This window comes from Colletotrichum tamarilloi (genome assembly GCF_030869305.1).
Source record: "Colletotrichum tamarilloi strain Tom-12 chromosome Unknown Scaffold_309.1, whole genome shotgun sequence".
In the NCBI taxonomy this organism is placed as follows: domain Eukaryota; kingdom Fungi; phylum Ascomycota; class Sordariomycetes; order Glomerellales; family Glomerellaceae; genus Colletotrichum; species Colletotrichum tamarilloi.
Window position 1 is genome coordinate 1 of NW_026849692.1, and position 9,866 is coordinate 9,866.

General features: G+C 52.7%; 4 protein-coding genes across 4 annotated transcripts; all 4 read left to right on the forward strand.

Moving 5' to 3' along the window:
- Nucleotides 1-682: 682 nt before the first annotated feature.
- CTAM01_17021 (uncharacterized protein) lies at nucleotides 683-1,063 on the forward strand (the record flags this gene model as incomplete). The annotated part of the gene is made up of 1 exon (XM_060533013.1): nucleotides 683-1,063. The coding sequence occupies one exon, from the start codon at nucleotides 683-685 to the stop codon at nucleotides 1,061-1,063; it is 381 nt and encodes a 126-aa protein (XP_060372406.1).
- Nucleotides 1,064-1,445: 382 nt separating this feature from the next.
- Nucleotides 1,446-3,594, forward strand: CTAM01_17022 (uncharacterized protein; the record flags this gene model as incomplete). Its single annotated transcript, XM_060533014.1, has 5 exons — nucleotides 1,446-1,505; nucleotides 1,751-1,814; nucleotides 2,155-2,826; nucleotides 3,046-3,450; nucleotides 3,518-3,594. The coding sequence occupies 5 exons, from the start codon at nucleotides 1,446-1,448 to the stop codon at nucleotides 3,592-3,594; spliced, it is 1,278 nt and encodes a 425-aa protein (XP_060372407.1).
- Nucleotides 3,595-5,054: 1,460 nt separating this feature from the next.
- CTAM01_17023 (fungal specific transcription factor) lies at nucleotides 5,055-6,896 on the forward strand (the record flags this gene model as incomplete). The annotated part of the gene is made up of 1 exon (XM_060533015.1): nucleotides 5,055-6,896. The coding sequence occupies one exon, from the start codon at nucleotides 5,055-5,057 to the stop codon at nucleotides 6,894-6,896; it is 1,842 nt and encodes a 613-aa protein (XP_060372408.1).
- A 39-nt stretch (nucleotides 6,897-6,935) lies between these two features.
- Nucleotides 6,936-7,352, forward strand: CTAM01_17024 (fungal specific transcription factor; the record flags this gene model as incomplete). Its single annotated transcript, XM_060533016.1, has 1 exon — nucleotides 6,936-7,352. One exon carries the CDS (start codon nucleotides 6,936-6,938, stop codon nucleotides 7,350-7,352), a length of 417 nt encoding a protein of 138 aa, XP_060372409.1.
- Nucleotides 7,353-9,866: the final 2,514 nt, after the last annotated feature.

The window sequence follows — 9,866 nt, forward strand, 5'->3', positions numbered from 1 at the left end:
ACCACCCGCCTCGACTCATCTTCATGCTCCTTGTTTTTCTTACATTCACCGACTAGTGTATGGACCGTCAGGCTTTTCAGCATGTGTATGGACCGTCGTCACAGGCCTTGCAAACGACGAGTTAACACACAACATTTGGAAGAGAGTCAAGAATTCTATCGCCTTGACACAAGTACGTATCCAAAACTACCATGGACATCGTTTGAGCGCTGAAAAGCAAGGTCTAATAGTCGGTTAGAGCGCGTTCGGCAGGATTGAAGAACACGTACTATGGATGAATCACTGATTCCTGAGATCCCGAACATCATGATTGCCATAACGCACATCGCGTGGTGGCTATCCGTGGCATCCGTCCTTCTGTATGGTATCAGGCATGCCAAAAGGAGCCGCTGAGCAAGCGCACCACTGGTGAGGGCGGATACACGTATCAACCGCAGGTATGACGGGCACCAAGTCGCGAGTCGAATGGCCAGTGCCAGCACAACGCCTTCCAGGATGACGGTGCAAGCGGCACGAGTAACCATTCTAACCTGAGAACAATTGAGCATGATCTATCTTGTGTCTAGGTCTAGACTGGGCTGCGCATGGAAGTATCTGGGTTGCACTCACGTATATGGCCCTTGGGATCTTGATCCTGAGCAGTGACCACATGAGAATCGTGACCGGAACACATACAGCCAACATGGCCACTGAAACGACTGCAGTTTTGCCGATGACCAACGATGAAGAATGTGATGAGCGGGGGATAAGGAAGCGTTCCGAGGGCGCAGAAAGTTCCGCAAAAAGGGCTATCGTGCATCTGCGTGGTGGCGCTGTCACTCAAGTCCCCAGCGGCATGTTCCGTCAACTGGCAGCTGATGGTGGAAGTAGTAACGTTGGGCAACTCGCTGTCTTCAACCGCGGACAGCGTGAGCGCATTCCAATGCAATACCAGCTGCTATCCGCCTTGAAGCGGCGGCCGCTGCAGGAGCATCCGCGTCTCGCCGGCGGACGACCAACTGGCTGGAGGACAGTCCATGCTCCGGGGAAGCTCATCCGGCGGCGCGAGGGAATTACAGGATAGCCAGCGCTACATGCTGCTTCGATGCACCATCGACTCCAAGTCCTGCTCTCTGCTTGTCACCTCAGTGCGCTCGCCGACTTTGATATGCGGCCGCAATGGCCAATGATCCGCGCGACAGGGATCGGCGCCATCTAGAAGGTAATTCGCGCTTCAGAATGGGCCCCTGGTTGATGGGCGGACTTATATACCGACACCAGCCGTTCAAGTTCACACCCCCTGCAGCAAGCAGGCTGATCAGAGGGACGGGCGCACGCCCCTCACCCCTACTCGCGTCCACGCCCCGAATGAGCAGGGACGATTCTACACCCCCGGGGCCCACCTCATCTCTTACTACCTTACTACGTATGTACGCATGGTGGGCACACCCACACGCTAGCCTCGTATGGCGACAAACCAGACGTGGCTGGTCGCTACCATCAGGTACTCGTCCACCCCTGCTCCAGTACGCCGTCTCCTGCCATCCGCTGAGCAGTGCGAGCAGCCCGCGTGGGACTTCATCTAATGGAACTCTCATGAGAACATCTGTGCTTTTTGTCGGCCATGGAGCACTGCACGGTTATCTATCTGGAAACAGCTCTTGTATCCCTGCCTCGCCGATCTGTGCTGGTCGCAACAACTCTGACCGCTTCGTCCTTCTTCCGCGTGGGGTTTGGCCAGAGATATGGAGTGGCTGAACCTTCAACACAGACGGACGAGGTCTACGGAATCAGGCCATTTTCGTTCAGCTGTGCTGCTCTGCTATTTCAACTAAGTCTCTGTAGTATTACTCCACTCAGAAGTGACCACGCCCTGCGCTTCTTGGCCTTTTGTCATCCCCGCCTCGCACGCGGGCGCGCGAAGGGGCCATTCTCGACAACCACCACGAGGCGCATCTTTGACTCCACCTTGGCGAGGTCGACTTCTTTTCCCTCCCACGCACACCCCCTTCTCACAATTCATCTCTCGGCGGCGCCAGATACCCGGCAGTTTTCAATTTTCAATTTTCGGGTTCTCAGGTGGAGACTTCCTTTTCTTTTGCTCGCTTCAAGCACGAGGGCAACAAGTATCGGTGCCTAGTTTTCATTTCCAACCCTCATGAAGACAATATCTAGCCGACCTCGGTTCTTTGCCCGCCGCCTTCAGCCATTTTGCCTCGTCCTATCCATCAAAGCAGCTCTTTGCTGTCTCGCGAGACTCTGCCGCCCTTGAAGCCGCAGACATCTGCCGCCCTGGAGCGGACGTACGACATCAGCCCTCACACGTCTCACACTCCAGCGATTCCCAATGCACCGAGCTCCCAGGCCAACATATCGTCTTATCAGCCTCAACAGCAGCAGCACCGCGAGTCTTGCCACCGGTGGGCTGGTATTCTCACTCGGTCCAGGCGTACAGAGCTTCGTTCATGCGGCTCCAACCCACAATGGCTTCCTCTTCCCGATGGCTCACCGCGCCTGGCCCCACGTCTGGACATGGTCTTCCTGCCATGCGTCCCGTCGCTGTCGATAGTATCACGCCCCAGCCCGATGAGAACTCTTCTGATGGACGTGGCGGTGTTGTATCCAATGGCATTGATGAGGCCGAACGACCTACACACGCCGTCGGCTCCCAGGGTCGCTGGAGCCTCCTTTGCAGCGCTTCTCGCTGCGCTGCTGTCAATACCTCTCGCACCTACAATGCCAAAAGCATATTCGACCTGATCAAGAATGTCGGCGGCAAGTTTCCCTGCCCTCACTGTAACAAGGTCTACAAGCGAAAGAGCAACTTGAAGCTCCACCTCTTGCGCCGTAAGTAACAACCTCCTGACCCACGCAGCTTGTTGTCTCGCTGACAAAGATGATCACTAGGCACGTGCACCCTGTGTGGCAGATTTTATTCGAAACCTTGCCATCTCGAGAGTCACTTCCCAAAGTGCTACACCCGCCGACGTAAATCAACTCGTGTTGATAATCACTTATCTCGCCGTCAGACTCATGTCGAGAAGAAAGCCGCTCGGCGAAGAGCAGCCCTTAGTCAGAATCACGGTCTGAACCACAGTAATGGTCCGGATATCATGCCTGCGGATGGCACGGTTCAGTCTGATGGTATGATGCCCGTGCCGGACAGGTCGAGCAATCATACACACCACCGACGTCAGTCCTCGCCTTCCCTCCGCCCAGATAAGCTTGATGATGGCGGTCATCATGACGGACGACATTCGACAGACTCTGCCATTGATACTTCTGGCCAAGTTTGCAAGATGCAGAAGTACGACATGCCTCCGGTCCAATATGAGATGGTATCCAAAGACGGGCCCGATGTCGACCAACAATCAGGCCTCGATGAGATTCAATTTTGTCACACTAGTGTGCAGCAAGCCCATGAAACCCGCATCCAACTTCCTCCTGTTGGAGCAACTGCAGACAAGGAAAGTAGTCGTTCGGACAGATCAACAAGGATAGTATTCACGTATCGAATGTAACACTCCATATCGTCCAGACATTTCCGGCGACGGTGAAGGCTTTGAGGAAACCTTTGGTACACATGAACAAATGCACAAGGAGAGGCAGCGTTAGGCTTTGAAAAGGCAAACCAACCGCTCGCCTTTGGTTGGTATTCATTCTTCGACTCATTTTTCATGCCTTTCTGGTTTCTTCCGTCGCGGCTATTCTGATCAACTGTCATCATTTAATGCGGAGAAATATCACGATGACCTCTAGCATCAAAGTCGATTGGACGGTGGTTACTCTTCAAATGCATTCTGGGCGTGGACATGGTATTAATGCGTGAAACTGCCCTCAAAGACAACTTGAGGCTCCTGATTGACACCCATCTCCGCAGTCATCTAGATCTGTCAAGGGCCGAAAGCGCGAGATCAAAGCCCGAGCGGGACTTAAAGGATCCTATATGCTCTACTGTCAGCGAAAACAGGTGTTCGTGATTGCGTGTTATTGTCGGACATCGTAGGATGAATAGGGAAGGGGAAGATAGATAATCCAGCACCCCGTGCCTGGATGAAGGCGTCGGGAAAGCCATTAGAACGTCTTGATCTCAGGGGTTTTCAAGAAAAAAAAGAGAACCAATGCCGGGAGTTGTTAATGATTGAGAAGCGGAGGAGTCCGGCTAAATAGGAAAGAGAACAGGCGAAGAAGGGCGAGCAAGCAGTGTTAGCCATTGAAAACGGGCATACACTCAATCCGGGGGCCGACGATATAGTGGCTAAAGACAACCACGTTCCCACCCTCCTCAGCTTGCGTCGCGGGCACGTGAGCGTTAGAGTGATTGTTCTTGTTTAAGTTAGTCACACTCCACCTCGTTTGACTTTTCAATCCCACACTCCTACTTCTCTCGTTTGGCCCTTGGCCATTTCCAGCAGATAAACCCTCTTCATTCCAACATTATCCACCGACCCCGGCTTCTCGGCGCCAACTACCGCTAGAAATTGTGCTCTCCAATTCCAGAAAGCAGAAAGAACACGTTTATTCGGCTACAGGTCCTTTGGCTATCTTGCAATCCTAATCTCGCTTAGAAACTCATTGTGTATCACTCGAAGCAACCACCTATCCGTTGCGTCCTATCAGCAGCCAGTGTCCACTTGACTGTGCTATCTGAAATACTTTGAGCTTTGCCTCGACAGATAGTGGCCATCGTCCTCCAGCTCTGCGTATCTTACCCTCCCTATCATTCATTCGCCCAATCGCCTGCTCCCCTTGCTGGCTTCACGGGTCTATAACAGACCCGAACCGTTACGATTTCTTCCCAACTTCGCATTGAGTCGTTGCTCTCTCCTGGTTCGGACTCCGATGACGAACCCAAAGCGCTCCCTACTCAGACCACGCCAAAAGGAAGACGTTATAAACTCTTTGCCTCAGAGGAGGATACCTCCACAACTCTCAACGCAGCAAAGTCGGCAGGTAAGCAAGCTCCGGGAGAAGCCATACCTCAGATTTACATCATACCCGACGGCGATGACTCGAAGGCGACCTCGGCGGGAGGCTCAGGTGCCAAAAGACCCTCTAGAGCCAAGCGACCGCCGATGAGATCTAGCATAGCTTGTTTGAGATGCAGGAAATCCAAGATCAAATGCGACAACGACAATACCGGATCGCCTTGCGACACTTGCATCAAGGCAGGACACAAGTGTGAGTTTCCTGATCCAACGCCTCTTCCGGCGAAACGATCAGAACCGCCGACTGCGCCGAAGCAGGAAAGGGAAGTCGGGCATGACCGGAAGCGAGTAAAGAAGCTCGAAGATGCCACGTCCTCTGATGGACGTACTGTCGCCGCGCTTGCTCAGGAAGTGCTTTCGGTACACTATCTTACCGTCGACTTGTGGCATCAACTCTTCGACATATATAAGTTGCACTTCGCTACCGAACTGCCGTTCTTACACCTCCCAACTCTCAAGGGCATCATTCACGACAAGGACATCAAGAAGCCGTCAACCGAATCAAATCTGATTTTATTGGGCATTCTGGCCCTCACTGCAAGATTTCACCCCGACTTGGTCAAATATGTGGCACACATCACACATGACAAAATCACGGGCCCAAAACCTCGCGGTGCTCTGCCCAGGCCGGAGCCATCAATGGCCTCAGAGTACTTCGCAAACGCCCTTACGAAGGCACTGGGACAACTCGAATCAGCCCTGACATCAGCTACTATCGTCCGTGTTCAAGCTTTTCTCATGCTCGGTTTATATAAATGGAGCCAGCCGAACGGCGGACCGGCGGCATGGATGTATGTTGGTGTTGCCATACGGATGGCTCAAGGCTTGAAATTGGGGTCCGGAGACAAGCCTTTGAGAGGGAAGAGAAATTTGACTCTGTCTCCTCGGTCGAGTAAATCTACTCAGCTACCCCCAGACCGTTGGAAAGACCAGGAGATCAGGCGCCGTATCATGTTCAGTTGCTTGATACTGGATCGTCTTTTGTCCTGCGGATCTGATCGGGTTTCTATGGTTCGGTCCGACGACCTTCAAATCCAGCTACCTTGCACTGAACACGCCTTTGACCTAGGCCGCGTTGTCTATACCGGATTCTTACGACAGGTGGGACATGGCATGGAGCCACCAATCGACGACAGTGTCTTGAGTCGATTCGTACAACTAGCAGATTTCTGGGGCGATATCACCAAGTACAGTTTCGCGGGCGGCCGCCATACGGAATCCCTTCCACCGTGGGACCAAGAGTCGACTTTCTATCAATTGAATAAGAAGGTAGACGCCTTTTACGCTCACCTTCCGGAAGAGTTCACCTGGTCTAGCTCGAACTTCTGGAAACACGACAATAGCATGTATGTGTCACTTCACATGCTAGGTGCCCTGTGCAAAATCATGCTGCATCGCGAATACATCCCGTTCATCGCCATCAAATGTTCCGAGCCGGTTGGTCCTCTGGACGAGCCCGTCTTTGACCCCGAAGCTGTTCCCGACCACTTCTGGGAGCGCAGCGCAGAGCAGGTTTTCAAGGCTGGAAGGGAAATCATCGACCTCATCTCGACATGCCGAGACAAGCTTCCTCATTCGTCACTAGTCATATTCGCAATCTGGCAAGCAGCGTTTGTCGGAATATACGCACGGCACTATCCCCACATGGATACTCGAAACCACATGGTCAGCAAACAGGAGATCGAAGAACGGAATTCAGGAGCCATGTCTGAGAACACGCAGACGGGGAACACCAGTATCGCTTTCCAAGCATTGACCAAGGTTGCATCTTACTTCAGCACGGCCTCCAATTACGTCACGTATTTCAAGGATATTGATCAGTATCTCACCAAGGTCTACTCCGACTACACAAATCGAGGTTTGAAGAAGAGCGGAGATGGTTCTCTGACCATTCGACTGGGAGGAGGTGGCGGCGGACTGGAAGAGTGAAGGGCGAAAGCCGACAAGATTACGAGCAACGGCATCATCATGGACGACGACCGGCCAACAGCCTACGACGGCTCCGATGGATCGCGGGCTAGCAAATTGGAAAGGAGCTCTTCCTTGGGCCCTGAGTATTCTCATCTCAGCGGGAGCGGTTCGGACAGCCGGAGGGATTCCCGCCAAGCGTCGTCATTTACCGCCATCAACGCCGCCGCATTCCACCAGCAAGCCGTTCACGAAGGCTATGCCGGAACAGTCAGCATCGATTCATATGTGCAGCAGAACCAGGGTCAGCGATTCGGCGCTATGCTTGAGGACATTCAGGAATTCACGACGGGCGGGATGGTCTGCGCGCCCAATATTGGGGACTGGGTTCAGCGGGAGTTATTCTTGAAGGGGTCAGATGAGCAGGTGGAACAGGCTTCTAGGCCTCCAACCCGAGACATGGTTATATGGAGATGATGTATGGGAACGTTGTGTCAGGGAACTACATTGAAGCGCGTGTGGGATTTTCAGACACAAGTTACGAGTGCGTTATAATCTTGGGTACGAAGCTATGACGATTCCTCCCCACCGCGGAGCGAACAGTCATAGGAAAATGTCGACCGGGCATAATCAGCATAAGAGAGCGTTAGACAAAAGAAAAAGATAATCATCACCATATTTACGAAGAGTTGTTGCGCGATGCAATTAGTTGCGCCACATGAGGGAAGGGCTCCGACAAGACCAACACTAACACATGACGAAAGTCAACTGACGCGAGTCCTCTCCCTTGGCGCTGCCTGCCGCGGACGTTGAGCCACGTTCTCGTCACGTTCGCGTCACGCAATTTCCTCGTTTTTTCCTGCTTGCAGTTTCCCGTTCACTTGGGGGAAGCGTGCCAGTAGTCGAGTTCGAGTCGAAACTTGATTTGAGTTCGAGTCAAAAAGGAAGAACATGTCAAGTCAGTCTTGTCAGGTAACGTCAGGGTCAAATGTCAGTCAAAGAGGTCTGTACGACGTCGGCCATGTCCGCTGCTCCTAACATGTTTCGGCCTTGGAACAATGTCTTGAACTGGTTTTCTGAACGACGGTTGACCGATTCCCAGGTACGCGTTGCGTTTGGTGGAGGGTGGCACGGTGGTTGCGTTGCCTTGCGTTGCGCAGCCTTTTCGCACAAAAGTTGACCGAAAGGGAGCGCATTCCAATCCATCCGCCAACCCCGACCTAACCCTTGGAGGGTAGGAAGGCCCGTAAGGTACCTAGTTCTAGCCCACCAGAGGACACCCCCGAGCTCCAGCCAGCCACACAGAATCCAGAGTTGAGAAGGTTGCGGCGTCGATGTTCAGGAGCTCTCTGGATGACGTGGGATCACTCGAATCCTGAGACCTTCTGTTTTCTGGTACCTTGAGTGTGTCTAAGGTAGGCTATTGGGCTTACGGAAAACTCCATCAAACTCCCACTTCTTCTTTTTTCCCCTTCCTCACACCGGCCCGGTGACAAGCTGCTTTCCAGTTTCTCACCTGGCTTCTAGGATATACCTTTGTACCACGCACACTGTTTACTTTGTTTTTTTCCCTTTTACGCCTCCCGAGGAAAAGGTTGTTTAATCTTGTTGAATGGAATTCTGCTATTTCATCAGACGGACGTGTGATCGTCACCAAATGCCAGCGTGCGGTTTGTGCGGTTTGTGCAACTTGCCTTTTTCGTATATGTGCGTTGGGAAAGGGGAGGGTGGTTCCTGTTACTCCCGGTCCGAACCACACGGTGGGTTCGGACGATAATGCTAACCCGACCGGAAGGTAAGGTAGTACAGAGGAGGGCAGCGAGACGCGGTTCCGATGTGGGGCGTGGGTCAGGCCCGGGAGCTTGCAGGTCCGTATGGGACGGATGGGGCCCGGGACGGTAACCGGACCGTGCGTGTGAAGACAAAGATTACGCGAGCCCAGACCAGTATGGACGGTTAGGGCAGACAACCGTGTCTGTGAGCGAAATTCTTTCCAACGAGGACTATTGCCCAGTATCATCGAACTCTTGTTGGTCATCAAAAAGTCCGTCCCAAGAATAGCAGCCGTTCGCACCCGGCCGTGCCGTCGATTCCTTCGGTGATTATGTTGAACTCATATTAGAAGCCCCCAATGGAAACCAGTCGGTGTCTTAGACATGGATGTCAACCGGCCAGCACATCAAACTTGTGAATACCGCCCGCATGCCTCAACAGAACGCTCTTGAAACTTGTGATGCCTATAAGCCGACAAGAAAAATTAGAGCTTAGCCTTGATCGTTCCGCCATGGGCAGACGTATGAGCTGGGCGCGTCGACACCAACTCGCGGTTCTATGCCCCGAGGTTTTGAATCCGGTGTATGACCGTGTGAATGTAATGATGGTTTCTAGCTAATTCTTGTTGATAAGTCACGCCTGGGACATCTGGGTTCATCTCGCAGCTGAGTCCTCTATCAGTATGCAGGCGTTCTCTAGCGCATTTGTCCATGTACCGCTTGTGCCTGCGTGGCTGTGTTTAAGGTGCTGACGGAAATGGTCCGCGCGGAAGAATTTCTTGCTCGTGTTGCACTCTCGGAACTTGTGGATCTCTTGAAGATGGTAGACACGCGTTTTACAGTCCTGCTCGGTGCCGTGATGCGAAGCGGGATCCCCTGAGCCTCTCCCTTCTTTGAGAAACTCCTCACCGCAGAAACCACAAGAGTCTGCTTCACCGGGACGATTCGTACTATCGTGGAAAGCTTGATCATAGCCATTCAGAGCCGAGCAACTCCAGCTTTGCCTCCGAATATGAAGACTATTTTGATGGCGTTCGGCCTCGTTCTTGTTCTTGAATCGATTTCCGCAGAACGAACACGCATACTGCTTTTCGGCTTCATGAGACCTGCACATAATCAGCTCATGATCAAATGATCTCGCAATGTCTGAAAGCTTGTTACTGACGCTAATTCCGCGGCCGAAGTGAATTTCTTGGGTTTCTTCGGGCAACAGTCGCAT